The sequence below is a fragment of the Oncorhynchus masou genome, unplaced genomic scaffold, assembly GCF_036934945.1.
Source record: "Oncorhynchus masou masou isolate Uvic2021 unplaced genomic scaffold, UVic_Omas_1.1 unplaced_scaffold_704, whole genome shotgun sequence".
In the NCBI taxonomy this organism is placed as follows: Eukaryota; Metazoa; Chordata; class Actinopteri; order Salmoniformes; family Salmonidae; genus Oncorhynchus; species Oncorhynchus masou.
Window position 1 is genome coordinate 165,561 of NW_027013502.1, and position 25,225 is coordinate 190,785.

Below are 25,225 nucleotides of genomic sequence, written 5' to 3' on the forward strand. Positions count from 1 at the left end.
TGTGGAACCACAGAACAACGAGCTTTGACTGCTGATACTGTACTGTTTGATGGATTGGTTGGTCGTTCGGGGCCATATCAAATAATATGAAATGTGTTTTAGTTTCCGTGGAGTTTTCAGGTTTCCGTTTTCCTCAGTTTTCTCTCTCAAACTCACACCTTTTTGTTTATAGAACAAAATTTGATATTCAGTCCACATCAATTCTTAAACCACATCATGACGAGACGTCGACCGACTATATGATTTTTCAACGCCAATACCGATTATTGGAGGACCAAAAAGCTTGTACCGATTAATCGGCCGATTGTTATATCAAATGGACTGAATATTTGTAATAATGACCTATAACAATACTGAATGAACACTTTTATTTTAACTTCATATAATACATCAATAAAATCAATTTAATCTCAATTAAATAATGAAACGTGTTCAATTTGGTTTAAATAATGCAAAAACAAAGTGTTGGAGAAGAAAGTAAAAGTGCAATATTTGGCATGTAAAAAGTTTACCTTTTGACTATTGGATGTTCTTATAGGCACTTTAGTTTTGCCAGTCTAATCTCGGGAGTTGATGGGCTTGAAGTCATAAACAGCGCAATGCTTGAAGCACAGCAAAGAGCTGCTGGCAAACGCAGGAAAGTGCTGTTTGAATGAATGCTTACGAGCCTGCTGCTGCCTGCCACCACTCAGTCAGTAATTATAATATAACGACACACAGGAATACGAGCCTTTGGTCATTAATATGGTCAAATCCGGAAACTATCATTTCGAAAGCAAAATGTTTATTCTTTCAGTGAAATACGGAACCGTTCCGTATTTTTATCTAACGGAAAGGGTCTTCACACAGTTGGCAATGTAACAGGTGGTCAGCCTGCCACTCAGTCTCCTCGTGGAGATCAATGTAACAGGTGGTCAGCCTGCCACTCAGCCTCCTCGTGGAGATCAATGTAACAGGTGGTCAGCCTGCCACTCAGCCTCCTCGTGGAGATCAATGTAACAGGTGGTCAGCCTGCCACTCAGTCTCCTCATGGAGATCAATGTAACAGGTGGTCAGCCTGCCACTCAGCCTCCTCGTGGAGATCAATGTAACAGGTGGTCAGCCTGCCACTCAGCCTCCTCGTGGAGATCAATGTAACAGGTGGTCAGCCTGCCACTCAGCCTCCTCGTGGAGATCAATGTAACAGGTGGTCAGCCTGCCACTCAGCCTCCTCGTGGAGATCAATGTAACAGGTGGTCAGCCTGCCACTCAGTCTCCTCATGGAGATCAATGTAGCAGGTGGTCAGCCTGCCACTCAGCCTCCTCGTGGAGATCAATGTAACAGGTGGTCAGCCTGCCACTCAGTCTCCTCGTGGAGATCAATGTAACAGGTGGTCAGCCTGCCACTCAGTCTCCTCATGGAGATCAATGTAACAGGTGGTCAGCCTGCCACTCAGTCTCCTCGTGGAGTGCAATGTTATCGGCCACAATCGGTGTCCGAAAATGCCGATTACCGATTGTTATGATAACTTTAAATCGGCCCTAATTAATCGGCCATTCCGATTATTTGGTCGACCTCTAATCATGACACCACTTTTGAGGTCTGGGAAAATGGATTTAACTACCCTTTAATTCAACTGTGCCCCAGACTGGGAAAATGGATTTAACTACCCTTTAATTCAACTGTCCCCCAGTCTGGGAAAATGGATTTAACTACCCTTTAATTCAACTGTGCACCAGCCTGGGAAAATGGATTTAACTACCCTTTAATTCAACTGTCCCCCAGTCTGGGAAAATGGATTTAACTACCCTTTAATTCAACTGTGCACCAGCCTGGGAAAATGGATTTAACTACCCTTTAATTCAACTGTCCCCCAGTCTGGGAAAATGGATTTAACTACCCTTTAATTCAACTGTCCCCCAGTCTGGGAAAATGGATTTAACTACCCTTTAATTCAACTGTCCCCCAGTCTGGGAAAATGGATTTAACTACCCTTTAATTCAACTGTGCCCCAGTCTGGGAAAATGGATTTAACTACCCTTTAATTCAACTGTCCCCCAGTCTGGGAAAATGGATTTAACTACCCTTTAATTCAACTGTCCCCCAGTCTGGGAAAATGGATTTAACTACCCTTTAATTCAACTGTGCCCCAGCCTGGGAAAATGGATTTAACTACCCTTTAATTCAACTCTGCCCCAGCCTGGGAAAATGGATTTAACTACCCTTTAATTCAACTGTGCCCCAGACTGGGAAAATGGATTTAACTACCCTTTAATTCAACTGTGCCCCAGACTGGGAAAATGGATTTAACTACCCTTTAATTCAACTGTGCCCCAGACTGGGAAAATGGATTTAACTACCCTTTAATTCAACTGTCCCCCAGCCTGGGAAAATGGATTTAACTACCCTTTAATTCAACTGTGCCCCAGACTGGGAAAATGGATTTAACTACCCTTTAATTCAACTGTGCCCCAGCCTGGGAAAATGGATTTTACTACCCTTTAATTCAACTGTCCCCCAGCCTGGGAAAATGGATTTAACTACCCTTTAATTCAACTGTCCCCCAGCCTGGGAAAATGGATTTAACTACCCTTTAATTCAACTGTGCCCCAGACTGGGAAAATGGATTTAACTACCCTTTAATTCAACTGTGCCCCAGCCTGGGAAAATGGATTTAACTACCCTTTAATTCAACTGTGCCCCAGTCTGGGACAGTTGTTTGGTTCGTGATGTTTCTGCCCTCGTGACTGCAGAGTGAGCTAAACAAAATGGCAACTGGATTGATGTAAATAATCATGATATCATTCTGCCAGGTAGACATACACTACTCTGTAGTTAACATTTAATAGAGAAGGTTTCTGGGAAAGCCTTTTCATCTACCAGAAGGTTATCATTAACATCATCGCTTACGGCTACACACATTGGGAGACAAAAAGCACACAGATGGGCATTCCTGTTCCCTTGCCTCTGAGAGAGAGGGAGGGAGAGAGAGAGAGAGAGAGGGAGGGAGGGAGAGATAGAGAGAGAATCACCGATGCATTTTGAAGTTCAACATTTAGTTGATTTCCTACTGAGTTCTTCAATACATTTTTTTATATTGTTGAATCCTGTTTTAATATCTGGATTCCATTATTCTGTCCGTGTTCCCCATTGCAGATCTATAGGGCCCTAGTTGGTTCATTGATGGGTTGGTTCATTGATGGGTTGGTTCGTTGATGGGTTGGTTCGTTGATGGGTTGGTTCGTTGATCGGTTGGTTGGTTGATTGAGTGGTGGGTTGATTGATGGGTTGAGTGGTGGGTTGATTGAGTGGTGGGTTGATTGATGGGTTGGTTGGTTGATGGGTTGATTGATTGAGTGGTGGGTTGATTGATGGATGGATTGATTGATTTATTGAGTGGTGGGTTGATTGAGTGGTGGGTTGATTGGTTGGTTGAGTGGTGGGTTGATTGAGTGGTGGGTTGATTGAGTGGTGGGTTGATTGATGGGTTGGTTGATTGAGTGGTGGGTTGATTGATGGGTTGGTTGGTTGATGGGTTGATTGATTGAGTGGTGGGTTGATTGATGGGTTGGTTGGTTGATGGGTTGATTGATTGAGTGGTGGGTTGATTGATTGAGTGGTGGGTTGATTGATTGAGTGGTGGGTTGATTGAGTGGTGGGTTGATTGATGGGTTGGTTGGTTGATGGGTTGATTGATTGAGTGGTGGGTTGATTGATGGGTGGGTTGGTTGATGGGTTGATTGATTGAGTGGTGGGTTGATTGATGGATGGCTTGATTTATTGAATGGTGGGTTGATTGAGTGGTGGGTTGATTGATTGAGTGGTGGGTTGATTGATGGGTTGGTTGGTTGATGGGTGGATTGATTGAGTGGTGGGTTGGTAATAGGTTTATTGTGTTGCAGTACCTGTTGAAGGTGCTGCTGAAGACGCTGTGGAAACATCACTTCTCATGGCCCTTCCAGGCTCCCGTAGACGCCATCAAACTCGGCCTGCCTGTAAGTAGTGTGTGTGTGTGTGTGTGTGTGTGTGTGTGGGGGATCACTTCTCATCGCCCCTCCAGGTTACCGTAGAGCAGGAGGGAGACATGGGGGAGAAAGGGAGACATGGTGTAGAGAGATTGAGGTGAGAGATGGAGGTGAGAGGTGAGACATGGAGGTGAGATGGAGGTGAGAGATGGAGGTGAGAGGGAGACATGGGGTAGAGAGATGGAGGTGAGACATGGGGTAGAGAGGGAGACATGGGGGAGGGAGATGGAGGTGAGAGGGAGACATGGAGGTGAGAGATGGAGGTGAGAGGGAGACATGGGGGAGAGAGGGAGACATGGGGGAGGGAGGTGAGAGATGGAGGTGAGAGATGGAGGTGAGAGATGGAGGTGAGAGGGAGACATGGGGTAGAGAGGGAGACATGGGGGAGGGAGATGGAGGTGAGAGGGAGACATGGAGCTGAGAGATGGAGGTGAGAGGGAGACATGGGGTAGAGAGGGAGACATGGGGGAGGGAGATGGAGGTGAGAGGGAGACATGGGGGAGAGAGATGGAGGTGAGAGGGAGACATGGGGGAGAGAGATGGAGGTGAGAGGAAGACATGGGGGAGAGAGATGGAGGTGAGAGATGGGGGTGAGAGCGAGACATGGGGGAGAGAGGGAGACATAGGGGAGGGAGATGGAGGTGAGAGATCCCCCCCTTCCTCTGTCCTCCCTCTCTCAATCTCTCCATCCCTCACTCCTCCATCCCTCTCTCCTCCCTCTAACCCCTCTCTCCCCCCCTTCCTCTGTCCTCCATCTCCCTCTCTCCCCCCCTTCCTCTGTCCTCCCTCCCCCCTCTCTCCCTCCCCCATCTCCCTCTCTCTCTCCCATCCCCCCCTCTCCCTCCCCCATCTCTCTCTCTCTCTCTCCTCCCCCCCCTCTCCCCCCCCCCTCTCCCTCCCCCTCTCCCTCTCTTCTCCCTCTAACCCCTCCCCCCCCTTCCTCTGTCCTCTCTCCCTCTCTCTCTCCCTCCCCCATCTCCCCCCCTCTCTCCCCCCATCCCTCTCTCCTCCATCCCTCTCTCCCTCCCTCTAACCCCTCTCCCCCATCTCCCTCTCCCTCCCCCATCCCCCCCTCTCCCTCTCCCTCCCCCCCCTCTCCCCCTCCTCCCCTCTCCAGGATTACTATCAGATCATCAAGGTTCCTATGGACATGGGGACCATCAAGAAGAGACTGGAGAACAGCTACTATTGGAACGCCCAGGAATGTATACAGGACTTCAACACCATGTTCACCAACTGTTACATCTACAACAAGGTACAGCACACACACACACACACACACACACACACACACACACACACACACACACACACACACACACACACACACACACACACACAATAACACACACACACACACACAATAACACACACACACACAATAACACACACACACACAATAACACACACACACAATAACTCACACACACACACACACACACACAATAACACACACACACACACACACACACACAATAACACACACACACACAATAACACACACACACACAATAACACACACAATAACACACACACACACAATAACACACACACACACAATAACACACACACACACAATAACACACACACACACACACACACATACAATAACACACACACACACACACACACAACACACACACACACACAATAACACACACAATAACACACACAATAACACACACACAATAACACACACACAAACACACACACACACACACACACACACACACACACACACACACACACACACACACACACAATAACACACACACACACAATAACACACACACACACACACACAATAACACACACACACACACACACACACACAACACACACACACACACAATAACACACACACACACACACAATAACACACACACACACACAATAACACACACACACACACACAATAACACACACACACACAATAACACACACACACACAATAACACACACACACACACACACAATAACTAACACACACACACACACACAATAACTAACACACACACAATAACACACACACACACACACAATAACACACACACAATAACACACACACACACACACAATAACACACACAATAACACACACACACACACACACACAATAACACACACACACACACACACACACACACACACACACACACACACACACAATAACTCACACACACACACACACACACAATAACACACACACACACAATAACACACACACACACACAATAACACACACACACACACACACACACACACAATAACACACACACACACAATAACACACACACACACACAATAACACACACACACACAATAACACACACAATAACACACACACACACAATAACACACACAATAACACACACACACACACACACACACACAATAACACACACACACACACAATAACACACACACACACAATAACACACACACACACACACACACACAACACACACACACAATAACACACACACACACACACACACACACACACACACACACACACACACACACACACACACACACACAATAACACACACACACACAATAACACACACACACACAATAACACACACACACACACACACATAACTAACACACACACACACACACACAAATAACTAACACACACACAATAACACACACACACACACACACAATAACACACACACAATAACACACACACACACACACAATAACACACACACAATAACACACACACACACACACACAATAACACACACACACACACACAATAACACACACACACACACACACAATAACACACACACACACAATAACACACACACACACACACACACAATAACACACACACACACACACAATAACACACACACACACACACAATAACACACACAATAACACACACACACACACACACACATATAACACACACACACACAATAACACACACACACACAATAACACACACACACACACAATAACACACACACACACAATAACACACACACACACAATAACACACACACACACAATAACTAACACACACACACACACACACACAATAACACACACACACACACACACAAAACACACACACACACACACACAATAACACACTAACACACACACACACAATAACACACTAACACACACACACACAATAACTCACACACAATAACACACACACACACACAATAACACACACACAATAACACACACACACACACACAATAACACACACACAATCACACACACACACACAATAACACACACAATAACACACACACACAATAACACACACACACAATAACACACACACACACAATAACACACACAATTACACACACACACACAATAACACACACAATAACACACACACACACACACACACACAATAACACACACACACACACAATAACACACACACACACAATAACACACACACACACACAATAACACACACACACACACACACAATAACACACACACACACACAATAACACACACACACACACAATAACACACAGACACACACAATAACACACACACACAATAACACACACAATAACACACACACAATAACACACACACACAATAACACACACACAGACAGACAGACACACAATAACACACACACACACACACACATAAATCTGATTGTAGGGCGAGGGTTAACTGACGTGTGTGTGTGCGTGTTATTGTGTGTGTTATTGTGTGTGTGTGTGTGTGTGTGTGTGTGTGTGTGTGTGTGTGTGTGTGTGTGTGCGCAGCCTGGTGATGACATAGTGTTGATGGCAGAGGCTCTCGAGAAGATGTTTCTTCAGAAGATCTCTGAGATGCCCCAAGAGGAGACTGAGATCCCCATGGTTACCAAGGGGCGGAGGGCGGGGCAGAGAGAAGCAGGTATGATGTATGGAAAGTGGCTTTTAGTTCCAACAGTCTGATGGAGGGATTCAGATCACTGTTGTCATTACTGATGGAGGGATTCAGATCACTGTTGTCATTACTGATGGAGGGATTCAGATCACTGTTGTCATTACTGATGGAGGGATTCAGATCACTGTTGTCATTACTGATGGTGGGATTCAGATCACTGTTGTCATTACTGATGGAGGGATTCAGATCACTGTTGTCATTACTGATGGGGGGATTCAGATCACTGTTGTCATTACTGATGGAGGGATTCAGATCACTGTTGTCATTACTGATGGAGGGATTCAGATCACTGTTGTCATTACTGATGGAGGGATTCAGATCACTGTTGTCATTACTGATGGAGGGATTCAGATCACTGTTGTCATTACTGATGGAGGGATTCAGATCACTGTTGTCATTACTGATGGAGGGATTCAGATCACTGTTGTCATTACTGATGGAGGGATTCAGATCACTGTTGTCATTACTGATGGAGGGATTCAGATCACTGTTGTCATTACTGATGGAGGGAATCAGATCACTGTTGTATTACTGATGGAGGGATTCAGATCACTGTTGTCATTACTGATGGAGGGATTCAGATCACTGTTGTCATTACTGATGGAGGGATTCAGATCACTGTTGTCATTACTGATGGAGGGATTCAGATCACTGTTGTCATTACTGATGGAGGGATTCAGATCACTGTTGTCATTACTGATGGAGGGATTCAGATCACTGTTGTCATTACTAATGGAGGGATTCAGATCACTGTTGTCATTACTGATGGAGGGATTCAGATCACTGTTGTCATTACTGATGGAGGGATTCAGATCACTGTTGTCATTACTGATGGAGGGATTCAGATCACTGTTGTCATTACTGATGGAGGGATTCAGATCACTGTTGTCATTACTGATGGAGGGATTCAGATCACTGTTGTCATTACTGATGGAGGGATTCAGATCACTGTTGTCATTACTGATGGAGGGATTCAGATCACTGTTGTTATTACTGATGGAGGGATTCAGATCACTGTTGTCATTACTGATGGAGGGATTCAGATCACTGTTGTCATTACTGATGGAGGGATTCAGATCACTGTTGTCATTACTGATGGAGGGATTCAGATCACTGTTGTCATTACTGATGGAGGGATTCAGATCACTGTTGTCATTACTGATGGAGGGATTCCGATCACTGTTGTCATTACTGATGGAGGGATTCAGATCACTGTTGTCATTACTGATGGAGGGATTCAGATCACTGTTGTCATTACTGATGGGGGGATTCAGATCACTGTTGTCATTACTGATGGGGGGATTCAGATCACTGTTGTCATTACTGATGGGGGGATTCAGATCACTGTTGTCATTACTGATGGGGGATTCAGATCACTGTTGTCATTACTGATGGTGGGATTCAGATCACTGTTGTCATTACTGATGGGGGGATTCAGATCACTGTTGTCATTACTGATGGGGGGATTCAGATCACTGTTGTCATTACTGATGGAGGGATTCAGATCACTGTTGTCATTACTGATGGAGGGATTCAGATCACTGTTGTCATTACTGATGGAGGGATTCAGATCACTGTTGTCATTACTGATGGAGGGATTCAGATCACTGTTGTCATTACTGATGGAGGGATTCAGATCACTGTTGTCATTACTGATGGAGGGATTCAGATCACTGTTGTCATTACTGATGGAGGGATTCAGATCACTGTTGTCATTACTGATGGAGGGATTCAGATCACTGTTGTCATTACTGATGGAGGGATTCAGATCACTGTTGTCATTACTGATGGAGGGATTCAGATCACTGTTGTCATTACTGATGGGGGATTCAGATCACTGTTGTCATTACTGATGGGGGATTCAGATCACTGTTGTCATTACTGATGGGGGGATTCAGATCACTGTTGTCATTACTGATGGGGGGATTCAGATCACTGTTGTCATTACTGATGGAGGGATTCAGATCACTGTTGTATTACTGATGGAGGGATTCAGATCACTGTTGTCATTACTGATGGAGGGAATCAGATCACTGTTGTCATTACTGATGGGGGGATTCAGATCACTGTTGTCATTACTGATGGAGGGATTCAGATCACTGTTGTCATTACTGATGGGGGGATTCAGATCACTGTTGTCATTACTGATGGGGGGATTCAGATCACTGTTGTCATTACTGATGGAGGGATTCAGATCACTGTTGTCATTACTGATGGGGGGATTCAGATCACTGTTGTCATTACTGATGGAGGGATTCAGATCACTGTTGTCATTACTGATGGGGGGATTCAGATCACTGTTGTCATTACTGATGGAGGGATTCAGATCACTGTTGTCATTACTGATGGCGGGATTCAGATCACTGTTGTCATTACTGATGGAGGGATTCAGATCACTGTTGTATTACTGATGGAGTGCTTTCTCTTCTCTTCTGTTCCTTTCTTGTCTTCACCTCTCTGTTACTTATTCTCTCTTATATTTTACTCTGGGTGGACTTCCACCCCCCCCCCCCTCCCCTGTCTCTCTCTACCCCCCTCTCTCCTCTCCAGGTCTCCTGTCTAAGTCTGACTCCGGCCAGGATTCATCTCCCTCCTCCACCCCCCACACCCGAGGTTTCTCCTCCCCGTCGCCGGTCCCTCAGACTCGGGGTCTCCCCGTATCCCAGGGGCCCCCCACCCTCCCCTCGCCCTCCCCCTCAGACCCAGCCCCCTCGCGTTCCCCCCACCCCCTCCCTCCCACGCCCCCAGCTGGGACCACCCTTCCCCATCAGCCCTCTGGATATCCTGGCCCAGGGCCTCACCTCCGTACCCCACCACCCCCAGCCCACCCAGGCCTTCACCCTGCTGCCCCACCCATCCCCCAGAGCATCGCACCCCCAGCAAAGGTGAGGAGACCAGAGGGAGAGAAGAAGGGGTGGGGGTACGGGAGTCTGAAAGTGTGTGGTTGAACGGGGACGAGGAGACAGACCTATATTAATTGACGTCTGATATAGGAAGTCGCTCTCTCTTTCCTCCAGTCGCGCCCTGAGATGTTCCCATGGACCGTCATTATCTTCCTGGTTGTTGAATGTCTCTTCATTCCTGACCCTGGGGATCCAGCTGGGGCCATGTTTACTTTTCTACTTTTAGCACATCGACTTATCCACTCATCATGTGTCATGCTGAGGGAATGTGTGGTGTTGTCTTGACCTCTAACCCCTGACCTTTAACCCCCCCCCCCACCTGCAGCAGAGGAAGAGCCAGAAGAGGAAGGCTGACACCACCACACCCACCGCCAACGACCAGCTCAGCGAGTCGTCTCCCGTGGCGACGGAGCCCCCCCGACCCCGCCGTGAGAGCAGCAGCCGCCCGCTGAAGCAGCCCAAACGAGAACCCGCCCAGCCCGACTCCCAGCACCACCTGGGGCTAGGCGGGGGGGTTCCCGGGGGCGGAGCGTTAACGAGTCACGGCGGGAGCCCCAAACGACAGGTATTATTCTCCTAATACAACAAGAGGTTAAAACAGTCTGTCTGTCTGTCTGTCTGTCTGTCTGTCTGTCTGTCTGTCTGTCTGTACAGGGTTAGGGTTGTCTGTCTGTCTGTACAGTGTTAGGGTTGTCTGTCTGTCTGTCTGTACAGTGTTAGGGTTGTCTGTCTGTCTGTCTGTACAGGGTTAGGGTTGTCTGTCTGTCTGTCTGTACAGGGTTAGTGTTGTCTGTCTGTCTGTCTGTCTGTACAGGGTCAGGGTTGTCTGTCTGTCTGTCTGTACAGGGTCAGGGTTGTCTGTCTGTCTGTACATGGTTAGTGTTGTCTGTCTGTCTGTACAGGGTTAGGGTTGTCTGTCTGTCTGTCTGTACAGGGTTAGTGTTGTCTGTCTGTCTGTACAGGGTTAGTGTTGTCTGTCTCTCTGTACAGGGTTAGGGTTGTCTGTCTGTCTGTCTGTCTGTACAGGGTTAGGGTTGTCTGTCTGTCTGTCTGTACAGGGTTAGGGTTGTCTGTCTGTCTGTACAGGGTTAGCGTTGTCTGTCTGTCTGTCTGTCTGTACAGGGTTAGGGTTGTCTGTCTGTCTGTCTGTCTGTACAGGGTTAGCGTTGTCTGTCTGTCTGTCTGTACAGGGTTAGCGTTGTCTGTCTGTCTGTCTGTACAGGGTTAGGGTTGTCTGTCTGTCTGTCTGTACAGGGTTAGGGTTGTCTGTCTGTCTGTCTGTACAGGGTTAGGGTTGTCTGTCTGTCTGTACAGGGTTAGGGTTGTCTGTCTGTCTGTACAGGGTTAGGGTTGTCTGTCTGTCTGTCTGTACAGTGTTAAGGTTGTCTGTCTGTCTGTACAGGGTTAGGGTTGTCTGTCTGTCTGTCTGTACAGGGTTAGGGTTGTCTGTCTGTCTGTCTGTACAGGGTTAGTATTGTCTGTCTGTCTGTACAGGGTTAGGGTTGTCTGTCTCTCTGTACAGGGTTAGCGTTGTCTGTCTGTCTGTCTGTACAGGGTTAGGGTTGTCTGTCTGTCTGTCTGTACAGGGTTAGGGTTGTCTGTCTGTCTGTCTGTACAGGGTTAGTATTGTCTGTCTGTCTGTACAGGGTTAGGGTTGTCTGTCTCTCTGTACAGGGTTAGCGTTGTCTGTCTGTCTGTCTGTACAGGGTTAGGGTTGTCTGTCTGTCTGTCTGTACAGGGTTAGTATTGTCTGTCTGTCTGTACAGGGTTGGGTTTGTCTGTCTGTCTGTACAGGGTTGGGGTTGTCTGTCTGTCTGTCTGTCTGTACAGGGTTAGGGCTGTACATCTGTATATCAGAGTGGTTGGGGTTGTCTGTCTGTATATCAGAGTGGTTGGGGTTGTCTGTCTGTGTATCAGAGTGGTTGGGGTTGTCTGTCTGTATATCAGAGTGGTTGGGGTTGTCTGTCTGTGTATCAGAGTGGTTGGGGTTGTCTGTCTGTGTATCAGAGTGGTTGGGGTTGTCTGTCTGTGTATCAGAGTGGTTGGGGTTGTCTGTCTGTATATCAGAGTGGTTGGGGTTGTCTGTCTGTGTATCAGAGTGGTTGGGGTTGTCTGTCTGTATATCAGAGTGGTTGGGGTTGTCTGTCTGTATATCAGAGTGGTTGGGGTTGTCTGTCTGTATATCAGAGTGGTTGGGGTTGTCTGTCTGTATATCAGAGTGGTTGGGGTTGTCTGTCTGTGTATCAGAGTGGTTGGGGTTGTCTGTCTGTATATCAGAGTGGTTGGGGTTGTCTGTCTGTGTATCAGAGTGGTTGGGGTTGTCTGTCTGTGTATCAGAGTGGTTGGGGTTGTCTGTCTGTCTGTACAGGGTTAGGGTTGTCTGTCTGTCTGTCTGTACAGTGTTAGGGTTGTCTGTCTGTCTGTACAGGGTTAGCGTTGTCTGTCTGTCTGTCTGTACAGGGTCAGGGTTGTCTGTCTGTCTGTACATGGTTAGTGTTGTCTGTCTGTCTGTACAGGGTTAGGGTTGTCTGTCTGTCTGTCTGTCTGTACAGGGTTAGTGTTGTCTGTCTGTCTGTACAGGGTTAGTGTTGTCTGTCTCTCTGTACAGGGTTAGGGTTGTCTGTCTGTCTGTCTGTCTGTACAGGGTTAGGGTTGTCTGTCTGTCTGTCTGTACAGGGTTAGGGTTGTCTGTCTGTCTGTCTGTACAGGGTTAGGGTTGTCTGTCTGTCTGTACAGGGTTAGCGTTGTCTGTCTGTCTGTCTGTCTGTACAGGGTTAGGGTTGTCTGTCTGTCTGTCTGTACAGGGTTAGCGTTGTCTGTCTGTCTGTCTGTACAGGGTTAGGGTTGTCTGTCTGTCTGTCTGTACAGGGTTAGGGTTGTCTGTCTGTCTGTCTGTACAGGGTTAGGGTTGTCTGTCTGTCTGTACAGGGTTAGGGTTGTCTGTCTGTCTGTACAGGGTTAGGGTTGTCTGTCTGTCTGTCTGTACAGTGTTAGGGTTGTCTGTCTGTCTGTACAGGGTTAGCGTTGTCTGTCTGTCTGTCTGTACAGGGTTAGGGTTGTCTGTCTGTCTGTCTGTACAGGGTTAGTATTGTCTGTCTGTCTGTACAGGGTTAGGGTTGTCTGTCTCTCTGTACAGGGTTGGGGTTGTCTGTCTGTCTGTACAGGGTTGGGGTTGTCTGTCTGTCTGTCTGTCTGTACAGGGTTAGGGCTGTACATCTGTATATCAGAGTGGTTGGGGTTGTCTGTCTGTGTATCAGAGTGGTTGGGGTTGTCTGTCTGTATATCAGAGTGGTTGGGGTTGTCTGTCTGTGTATCAGAGTGGTTGGGGTTGTCTGTCTGTATATCAGAGTGGTTGGGGTTGTCTGTCTGTGTATCAGAGTGGTTGGGGTTGTCTGTCTGTGTATCAGAGTGGTTGGGGTCGTCTGTCTGTGTATCAGAGTGGTTGGGGTTGTCTGTCTGTATATCAGAGTGGTTGGGGTTGTCTGTCTGTGTATCAGAGTGGTTGGGGTTGTCTGTCTGTATATCAGAGTGGTTGGGGTTGTCTGTCTGTATATCAGAGTGGTTGGGGTTGTCTGTCTGTATATCAGAGTGGTTGGGGTTGTCTGTCTGTGTATCAGAGTGGTTGGGGTTGTCTGTCTGTATATCAGTGGTTGGCTGCAGCTGACAACACATTTCTCATATGGATTAATAGTCTTCTTCCCTCTGCCTTCGTTTTCCTTCCTTTTTCCTCTTTCCTTCTGTCTCCCTCTCCTCTGTCTCCCTCTTCTGTCTCCCTCTCCTGTCTCCCTCTCCTCTGTCTCCCTCTTCTGTCTCCCTCTCCTCTGTCTCCCTCTTCTGTCTCCCTCTTCTGTCTCCCTCTTCTGTCTCCCTCTCCTCTGTCTCCCTCTTCTGTCTCCCTCTCCTCTGTCTCCCTCTCCTCTGTCTCCCTCTCTTCTGTCTCCCTCTCTTCTGTCTCCCTCTCTTCTGTCTCCCTCTCCTCTGTCTCCCTCTCCTCTGTCTCCCTCTCCTCTGTCTCCCTCTCTTCTGTCTCCCTCTCTTCTGTCTCCCTCTCCTCTGTCTCCCTCTTCTGTCTCCCTCTTCTGTCTCCCTCTTCTGTCTCCCTCTCCTCTGTCTCCCTCTCCTCTGTCTCCCTCTCCTCTGTCTCCCTCTCCTCTGTCTCCCTCTCTTCTGTCTCCCTCTCTTCTGTCTCCCTCTCTTCTGTCTCCCTCTCTTCTGTCTCCCTCTCTTCTGTCTCCCTCTCTTCTGTCTCCCTCTCTTCTGTCTCCCTCTCCTCCCCTCTTCCCCTCTCCTCTGTCTCCCTCTCCTCCCCTCTTCCCCTCTCCTCTGTCTCCCTCTCCTCTGTCTCCCTCTCCTCTGTCTCCCTCTCCTCTGTCTCCCTCTCCCCTGTCTCCCTCTCCTCTGTCTCCCTCTCCTCTGTCTCTGTCTCCCTCTCCTCTGTCTCTGTCTCCCTCTCCTCTGTCTCTGTCTCCCTCTCCTCTGTCTCTGTCTCCCTCTCCTCTGTCTCTGTCTCCCTCTCCTCCTCTTCTAGGAGCAGCTGCTGTTCTGTGGCGGTCTTATCAGAGACATGTTGTCTAAGAAACACATTGCGTACGCGTGGCCCTTCTACAAGCCTGTCGACGCGCACGCCCTCGGCCTCCACGACTACCATCACATCATCAAACACCCTATGGACCTCGGAACCGTCAAGGTGAGCTCATCAAAAGTGGACCCTCACTCACTCATTGTTCATTTCGATGAGTGATGATGTCATCAGCAGTGGACCTCCCAGCTGTCTGAGAGGAAGACCAGACAGACCGTAGAGGAACTTCTATCTGCTCCTATAGATCTGAATACATTGAAGGTGTAGCACCAGGGGGTTCTGGGTAATACATTAAAGGTGTAGCACCAGGGGGTTCTGGGTAATACATTGAAGGTGTAGCACCAGGGGGTTCTGAGTAATACATTAAAGGTGAAGCACCAGGGGGTTCTGGGTAATACATTAAAGGTGTAGCACCAGGGGGTTCTGGGTAATACATTAAAGGTGTAGCACCAGGGGGTTCTGGGTAATACATTGAAGGTGAAGCACCAAGGGGTTCTGGGTAATACATTAAAGGTGTAGCACCAGTGGGTTCTGGGTAATACATTAAAGGTGTAGCACCAGGGGGTTCTGGGTAATGCATTAAAGGTGTAGCACCAGGGGGTTCTGGGTAATACATTAAAGGTGTAGCACCAGGGGGTTCTGGGTAATACATTGAAGGTGATGGGTTATACACCCAATGCATGTGGATCCGGCACCACATTTTCCTCACTGAAGCCCTGCTTTTCACATCCCGGTGGTGTTAATTGGTAACCGTGTCTCTGTCGCCTCACCGTGTGTGTTTGTTCCCTCAGGATAAGCTGGACAGCAGGGCAGGACAGAGATGCTCAGCACTGTGTGTTTGTTCCCTCAGGATAAGCTGGACAGCAGGCAGTACAGAGATGCTCAGCACTGTGTGTTTGTTCCCTCAGGATAAGCTGGACAGCAGGCAGGACAGAGATGCTTAGCACTGTGTGTTTGTTCCCTCAGGATAAGCTGGACAGCAGGGCAGTACAGAGATGCTCAGCACTGTGTGTTTGTTCCCTCAGGATAAGCTGGACAGCAGGGCAGTACAGAGATGCTTAGCACTGTGTGTTTGTTCCCTCAGGATAAGCTGGACAGCAGGGCAGTACAGAGATGCTTAGCACTGTGTGTTTGTTCCCTCAGGATAAGCTGGACAGCAGGGCAGTACAGAGATGCTTAGCACTGTGTGTTTGTTCCCTCAGGATAAGCTGGACAGCAGGCAGTACAGAGATGCTCAGCACTGTGTGTTTGTTCCCTCAGGATAAGCTGGACAGCAGGGCAGTACAGAGATGCTTAGCACTGTGTGTTTGTTCCCTCAGGATAAGCTGGACAGCAGGGCAGTACAGAGATGCTTAGCACTGTGTGTTTGTTCCCTCAGGATAAGCTGGACAGCAGGCAGTACAGAGATGCTCAGCACTGTGTGTTTGTTCCCTCAGGATAAGCTGGACAGCAGGGCAGTACAGAGATGCTCAGCACTGTGTGTTTGTTCCCTCAGGATAAGCTGGACAGCAGGGCAGTACAGAGATGCTCAGCACTGTGTGTTTGTTCCCTCAGGATAAGCTGGACAGCAGGGCAGTACAGAGATGCTCAGCACTGTGTGTTTGTTCCCTCAGGATAAGCTGGACAGCAGGCAGTACAGAGATGCTCAGCACTGTGTGTTTGTTCCCTCAGGATAAGCTGGACAGCAGGGCAGTACAGAGATGCTCAGCACTGTGTGTTTGTTCCCTCAGGATAAGCTGGACAGCAGGCAGTACAGAGATGCTCAGCACTTTGCTGCTGATGTCCGGTTGATGTTCTCCAACTGTTACAAATACAACCCCCCAGACCATGACGTGGTCAATATGGCACGCAAACTACAGGTAAACTACACAGCATGGTTGCTATGGCACGCAAGCTACAGGTAAACTACACAGCATGGTTGCTATGGCACGCAAGCTACAGGTAAACTACACAGCATGGTTGCTATGGCACACAAGCTACAGGTAAACTACACAGCATGGTTGCTATGGCACGCAAGCTACAGGTAAACTACACAGCATGGTTGCTATGGCACGCAAGCTACAGGTAAACTACACAGCATGGTTGCTATGGCACGCAAACTACGGGTAAACTACACAGCATGGTTGCTATGGCACGCTAGCTACAGGTAAACTACACAGCATGGTTGCTATGGCACGCAAGCTACAGGTAAACTACACAGCATGGTTGCTATGGCACGCAAGCTACAGGTAAACGACACAGCATGGTTGCTATGGCACGCAAGCTACAGGTAAACGACACAGCATGGTTGCTATGGCACGCACACTACAGGTAAACTACACAACGTGGTTGCTATTTACATTTAAGTCATTTAGCAGACGCTCTTATCCAGAGCGACTTACAAATTGGTGAATTCACCTTCTGACATCCAGTGGAACAGCCACTTTACAATAGTGCATCTAAATCATTAAGGGGAGGGGGGTGAGAAGGATTACTTATCCTATCCTAGGTATTCCTTGAAGAGGTGGGGTTTCAGGTGTCTCCGGAAGGTGGTGATTGACTCCGCTGTCCTGGCGTCGTGAGGGAGTTTGTTCCACCATTGGGGGGCCAGAGCAGCGAACAGTTTTGACTGGGCTGAGCGGGAACTGTACTTCCTCAGTGGTAGGGAGGCGAGCAGGCCAGAGGTGGATGAACGCAGTGCCCTTGTTTGGGCGTAGGGCCTGATCAGAGCCTGGAGGTACTGCGGTGCCGTTCCCCTCACAGCTCCGTAGGCAAGCACCATGGTCTTGTAGCGGATGCGAGCTTCAACTGGAAGCCAGTGGAGAGAGCGGAGGAGCGGGGTGACGTGAGAGAACTTGGGAAGGTTGAACACCAGACGGGCTGCGGCGTTCTGGATGAGTTGTAGGGGTTTAATGGCACAGGCAGGGAGCCCAGCCAACAGCGAGTTGCAGTAATCCAGACGGGAGATGACAAGTGCCCGGATTAGGACCTGCGCCGCTTCCTGTGTGAGGCAGGGTCGTACTCTGCGGATGTTGTAGAGCATGAACCTACAGGAACGGGCCACCGCCATGATGTTGGTTGAGAACGACAGGGTGTTGTCCAGGATCACGCCAAGGTTCTTAGCGCTCTGGGAGGAGGACACAATGGAGTTGTCAACTGTGATGGCGAGATCATGGAACGGGCAGTCCTTCCCCGGGAGGAAGAGCAGCTCCGTCTTGCCGAGGTTCAGCTTGAGGTGGTGATCCGTCATCCACACTGATATGTCTGCCAGACATGCAGAGATGCGATTCGCCACCTGGTCATCAGAAGGGGGAAAGGAGAAGATTAATTGTGTGTCGTCTGCATAGCAATGATAGGAGAGACCATGTGAGGTTATGACAGAGCCAAGTGACTTGGTGTATAGCGAGAATAGGAGAGGGCCTAGAACAGAGCCCTGGGGGACACCAGTGGTGAGAGCGCGTGGCGAGGAGACAGATTCTCGCCACGCCACCTGGTAGGAGCGACCTGTCAGGTAGGACGCAATCCAAGCGTGGGCCGCGCCGGAGATTCCCAACTCGGAGAGGGTGGAGAGGAGGATCTGATGGTTCACAGTATCGAAGGCAGCCGATAGGTCTAGAAGGATGAGAGCAGAGGAGAGAGAGTTAGCTTTAGCAGTGCGGAGCGCCTCCGTGATACAGAGAAGAGCAGTCTCAGTTGAATGACTAGTCTTGAAACCTGACTGATTTGGATCAAGAAGGTCATTCTGAGAGAGATAGCGGGAGAGCTGGCCAAGGACGGCACGTTCAAGAGTTTTGGAGAGAAAAGAAAGAAGGGATACTGGTCTGTAGTTGTTGACATCGGAGGGATCGAGTGTAGGTTTTTTCAGAAGGGGTGCAACTCTCGCTCTCTTGAAGACGGAAGGGACGTAGCCAGCGGTCAGGGATGAGTTGATGGGTGAGGTAAGGGAGAAGGTCTCCGGAAATGGTCTGGAGAAGAGAGGAGGGGATAGGGTCAAGCGGGCAGGTTGTTGGGCGGCCGGCCATCACAAGAAGCGAGATTTCATCTGGAGAGAGAGGGGAGAAAGAGGTCAGAGCACAGGGTAGGGCAGTGTGAGCAGAACCAGCGGTGTCGTTTGACTTAGCAAACGAGGATCGGATGTCGTCGACCTTCTTTTCAAAATGGTTGACGAAGTCATCTGCAGAGAGGGAGGAGGGGGGGAGGGGGAGGAGGATTCAGGAGGGAGGAGAAGGTGGCAAAGAGCTTCCTAGGGTTAGAGGCAGATGCTTGGAATTTAGAGTGGTAGAAAGTGGCTTTAGCAGCAGAGACAGAGGAGGAAAATGTAGAGAGGAGGGAGTGAAAGGATGCCAGGTCCGCAGGGAGGCGAGTTTTCCTCCATTTCCGCTCGGCTGCCCGGAGCTCTGTTCTGTGAGCTCGCAATGAGTCGTCGAGCCGCGGAGCGGGAGGGGAGGACCGAGCCGGCCTGGAGGATAGGGGACATAGAGAGTCAAAGGATGCAGAAAGGGAAGAGAGGAGGGTTGAGGAGGCAGAATCAGGAGATAGGTTGGAGAAGGTATGAGCAGAGGGAAGAGATGATAGGATGGAAGAGGAGAGAGTAGCGGGGAGAGAGAGCGAAGGTTGGGACGGCGCGATACCATCCGAGTAGGGGCAGTGTGGGAAGTGTTGGATGAGAGCGAGAGGGAAAAGGATACAAGGTAGTGGTCGGAGACTTGGAGGGGAGTTGCAATGAGGTTAGTGGAAGAACAGCATCTAGTAAAGATGAGGTCGAGCGTATTGCCTGCCTTGTGAGTAGGGGGAAGGTGAGAGGGTGAGGTCAAAAGAGGAGAGGAGTGGAAAGAAGGAGGCAGAGAGGAATGAGTCAAAGGTAGACGTGGGGAGGTTAAAGTCGCCCAGGACTGTGAGAGGTGAGCCGTCCTCAGGAAAGGAGCTTATCAAGGCATCAAGCTCATTGATGAACTCTCCGAGGGAACCTGGAGGGCGATAAATGATAAGGATGTTAAGCTTGAAAGGGCTAGTAACTGTGACAGCATGGAATTCAAAGGAGGCGATAGACAGATGGGTAAGGGGAGAGAGAGAGAATGACCACTTGGGAGAGATGAGGATCCCGGTGCCACCACCCCGCTGACCAGAAGCTCTCGGGGTGTGCGAGAACACGTGGGCGGACGAAGAGAGAGCAGTAGGAGTAGCAGTGTTATCTGTGGTGATCCATGTTTCCGTCAGTGCCAAGAAGTCGAGGGACTGGAGGGAGGCATAGGCTGAGATGAACTCTGCCTTGTTGGCCTCAGATCGGCAGTTCCAGAGGCTACCGGAGACCTGGAACTCCACGTGGGTCGTGCGCGCTGGGACCACCAGGTTAGGGTGGCCGCGGCCACGCGGTGTGGAGCGTTTGTATGGTCTGTGCAGAGAGGAGAGAACAGGGATAGATAGACACATAGTTGGCAGGCTACAGAAGAGGCTACGCTAATGCAAAGGAGATTGGAATGACAAGTGGACTACACGTCTCGAATGTTCAGAAAGTTAAGCTTACGTAGCAAGAATCTTATTGACTAAAATGATTGAAATGATACAGTACTGCTGGAGTAGGCTAGCTGGCAGTGGCTGCGTTGTTGACTTTGTAGGCTAGCTGGTAGTGGCTGCGATGTTGACACTACACTAGTCAAGTCGTTCCGTCGAGTGTAATAGTTTCTATGGCACGCACACTACAGGTAAACTACACAACATGGTTGCTATGGCACGCAAACTACACAACATGGTTGCTATGACATGTAAACTACAGGTAAACTACACAACATGGTTGCTATGGCACGCACACTACAGGTAAACTACACAACTTGGTTGCTATGACATGCAAACCACAGGTAAACTACACAACGTGGTTGCTATGGCACGCAAACTACACAACGTGGTTGCTATGACATGCAAACTACAGGTAAACTACACAACATTGCACACAAGCTACAGGTATAATGCAACACAGCAGATACACAACTACACAAACTACAGGTGAACAACTACAACACATCTGACGATCTTAACAGACAGAAAATACTAGCAACCAACAGCACTTTCAGACAAATGTCAGGTGTCAACATAAACGGTGTTGAATGGATGAACTACAAATCTCATAGTGCCACGGACTAAAGTTCCCATGGTTCATAGCTCTGACCGCTTTCAATTCAAGGGGCTTTGTTGGCATGGGAAACATGTTAACATTGACAAAGCTCTCTCTTTCTCTCTCTCTACAGGACGTGTTTGAGATGCGCTTTGCCAAAATGCCTGACGAGCTTGAGGAGACGGCCCTCCCCTCCCCCTCCCCAGTCCTCAAACCCCTCCCCACCATCTCCCCTGCCCTCCACCCCGTCCCCCCCATCCACCCCCTCCCCACCCCTTCGGCCAGACAGCCCCCTGCCCCCCGACCCCCCTCCTCCTCTGATGACAGCTCCTCCTCGTCGGAATCAGAATCCTCTGAGGGAGGTTTGGAACACGAGAGAACACAGAGACTGGCTGAACTACAGGAACAGGTGAGGGGGAGGGGGAGGAGAAGGGGTCTCCCGAGGGCGAAGGGGTCTCCCGAGGGCGAAGGGGTCTCCCGAGGGCGAAGGGGTCTCCCGGGGGCGAAGGGGGTGAAAGAGGTAAAGAAAGTTTAGGAAGGATAAAACACTGTGTTGACACCTGACTGACTGACTGACTTACCGACCGACCGACCGACCGACCAGAAAGAATAAGAAAGAAAGGGATTAGGAAGAGAGAGAGCAAGGGATTTTCACCTGAACACAGAACCGGTAAGAGAAGAGAGGAAGTGGAGAAAATGAAAGAGTTGAGAGGAAGCTGTGTTTCTCTTTTAACATCCTCCTGTGTGTGTCTGTCCTACAGCTCAAAGCTGTTCACGAACAGCTGGCCGCTCTGTCCACACCCCAGGCCACCAAGCCCAAGAGAAAAGAGAGGGAGAAGGAGAAGAATAAAGACAAGTTCAAGAAGAAGATGGGAGGGGAGGAGCCACCAGAGATCCCGCCCCCTGCCATCCTCCAGCCAATCAGAAAGAGCAAAAACAGCAAGGAGCTGGTGACCACGCCCAAGAAAATCAAGAAGCCCAGGTAGGATGGATGGAGAGAAGCCCAGGTAGGATGGATGGAGAGAAGCCCAGGTAGGATGGATGGAGAGAAGCCCAGGTAGGATGGATGGAGAGAAGCCCAGGTAGGATGGATGGAGAGAAGCCCAGGTAGGATGGATGGAGAGAAGCCCAGGTAGGATGGGATGGAGAGAAGCCCAGATAGGATGGGATGGAGAGAAGCCCAGATGGGATGGGATGGAGAGAAGCCCAGGTGGGATGGGATGGAGAGAAGCCCAGATGGGATGGGATGGAGAGAAGCCCAGGTAGGATGGATGGAGAGAAGCCCAGATAGGATGGGATGGAGAGAAGCCCAGATGGGATGGGATGGAGAGAAGCCCAGATGGGATGGGATGGAGAGAAGCCCAGATGGGATAGGATGGAGAGAAGCCCAGGTGGGATGGGATGGAGAGAAGCCCAGATGGGATGGGATGGAGAGAAGCCCAGGTGGGATGGGATGGAGAGAAGCCCAGATGGGATGGAGAGAAGCCCAGATGGGATAGGATGGAGAGAAGCCCAGATGGGATGGAGAGAAGCCCAGATGGGATAGGATGGAGAGAAGCCCAGATGGGATGGGATGGAGAGAAGCCCGGATGGGATGGAGAGAAGCCCAGGTAGGATGGATGGAGAGAAGCCCAGGTAGGATGGATGGAGAGAAGCCCAGGTAGGATGGATGGAGAGAAGCCCAGGTAGGATGGGATGGAGAGAAGCCCAGATAGGATGGGATGGAGAGAAGCCCAGATGGGATGGGATGGAGAGAAGCCCAGATGGGATAGGATGGAGAGAAGCCCAGGTGGGATGGGATGGAGAGAAGCCCAGATGGGATGGGATGGAGAGAAGCCCAGGTAGGATGGATGGAGAGAAGCCCAGATAGGATGGGATGGAGAGAAGCCCAGATGGGATGGGATGGAGAGAAGCCCAGATGGGATGGGATGGAGAGAAGCCCAGATGGGATAGGATGGAGAGAAGCCCAGGTGGGATGGGATGGAGAGAAGCCCGGATGGGATGGGATGGAGAGAAGCCCAGGTAGGATAGGATGGGATGGAGAGAAGCCCAGATAGGATGGGATGGAGAGAAGCCCGGATGGGATGGGATGGAGAGAAGCCCGGATGGGATGGGATGGAGAGAAGCCCAGGTAGGATAGGATGGGATGGAGAGAAGCCCAGGTAGGATAGGATGGGATGGAGAGAAGCCCAGGTAGAATAGGATGGGATGGAGAGAAGCCCAGGTAGGATGGGATGGAGAGAAGCCCAGGTAGGATAGGATGGGATGGAGAGAAGCCCAGGTAGGATAGGATGGGATGGAGAGAAGCCCAGATGGGATGGGATGGAGAGAAGCCCGGATGGGATGGGATGGAGAGAAGCCCAGGTAGGATAGGATGGGATGGAGAGAAGCCCAGATAGGATGGGATGGAGAGAAGCCCGGATGGGATGGGATGGAGAGAAGCCCAGGTAGGATAGGATGGGATGGAGAGAAGCCCAGGTAGGATAGGATGGGATGGAGAGAAGCCCAGATAGGATGGGATGGAGAGAAGCCCGGATGGGATGGGATGGAGAGAAGCCCAGGTAGGATAGGATGGGATGGAGAGAAGCCCAGGTAGGATAGGATGGGATGGAGAGAAGCCCAGGTAGAATAGGATGGGATGGAGAGAAGCCCAGGTAGGATGGGATGGAGAGAAGCCCAGGTAGAATGGATGGAGAGAAGCCCAGGTAGGATAGGATGGGATGGAGAGAAGACCAGGTAGGATAGGATGGGATGGAGAGAAGCCCAGGTAGGATGGGATGGAGAGAAGCCCAGGTAGGATGGGATGGAGAGAAGCCCAGGTAGGATGGATGGAGAGAAGCCCAGGTAGGATAGGATGGGATGGAGAGAAGCCCAGGTAGGATAGGATGGGATGGAGAGAAGCCCAGGTAGGATAGGATGGGATGGAGAGAAGCCCAGGTAGGATAGGATGGGATGGAGAGAAGCCCAGGTAGGATAGGATGGGATGGAGAGAAGCCCAGGTAGGATAGGATGGGATGGAGAGAAGCCCAGGTAGGATGGGATGGAGAGAAGCCCAGGTAGGATGGGATGGAGAGAAGCCCAGATAGGATAGGATGGGATGGAGAGAAGCCCAGATAGGATAGGATGGGTTGGAGAGAAGCCCAGGTAGGATAGGATGGGACGGAGAGAAGCCCAGGTAGGATAGGATGGGACGGAGAGAAGCCCAGGTAGGATAGGATGGGACGGAGAGAAGCCCAGGTAGGATAGGATGGGACGGAGAGAAGCCCAGGTAGGATAGGATGGGACGGAGAGAAGCCCAGGTAGGATGGGATGGGATGGAGAGAAGCCCAGGTAGGATAGGATGGGACGGAGAGAAGCCCAGGTAGGATAGGATGGGACGGAGAGAAGCCCAGGTAGGATAGGATGGGACGGAGAGAAGCCCAGGTAGGATAGGATGGGACGGAGAGAAGCCCAGGTAGGATAGGATGGGACGGAGAGAAGCCCAGGTAGGATAGGATGGGACGGAGAGAAGCCCAGGTAGGATAGGATGGGACGGAGAGAAGCCCAGGTAGGATGGGATGGGATGGAGAGAAGCCCAGGTAGGATAGGATGGGATGGAGAGAAGCCCAGGTAGGATGGGATGGAGAGAAGCCCAGATAGGATGGGATGGGACGGAGAGAAGCCCAGGTAGGATGGGATGGGACGGAGAGAAGCCCAGGTAGGATGGGATGGGATGGAG

The 25,225-nt window shown here is 49.8% G+C and overlaps 1 protein-coding gene across 1 annotated transcript in view; it reads left to right on the forward strand.

Annotated features, from left to right (window-relative positions):
- LOC135537051 (bromodomain-containing protein 4-like) overlaps positions 1-25,225 on the forward strand; it is a 78,930-nt gene that overhangs the window by 35,546 nt on the left and 18,159 nt on the right. The window contains 9 exon segments of the mRNA XM_064963265.1: positions 3,883-3,975; positions 5,123-5,260; positions 7,772-7,904; positions 10,488-10,822; positions 11,166-11,405; positions 15,369-15,527; positions 17,150-17,278; positions 21,641-21,916; positions 22,269-22,489. Of these exon segments, the coding sequence (XP_064819337.1) occupies positions 3,883-3,975; positions 5,123-5,260; positions 7,772-7,904; positions 10,488-10,822; positions 11,166-11,405; positions 15,369-15,527; positions 17,150-17,278; positions 21,641-21,916; positions 22,269-22,489 (1,724 nt within the window).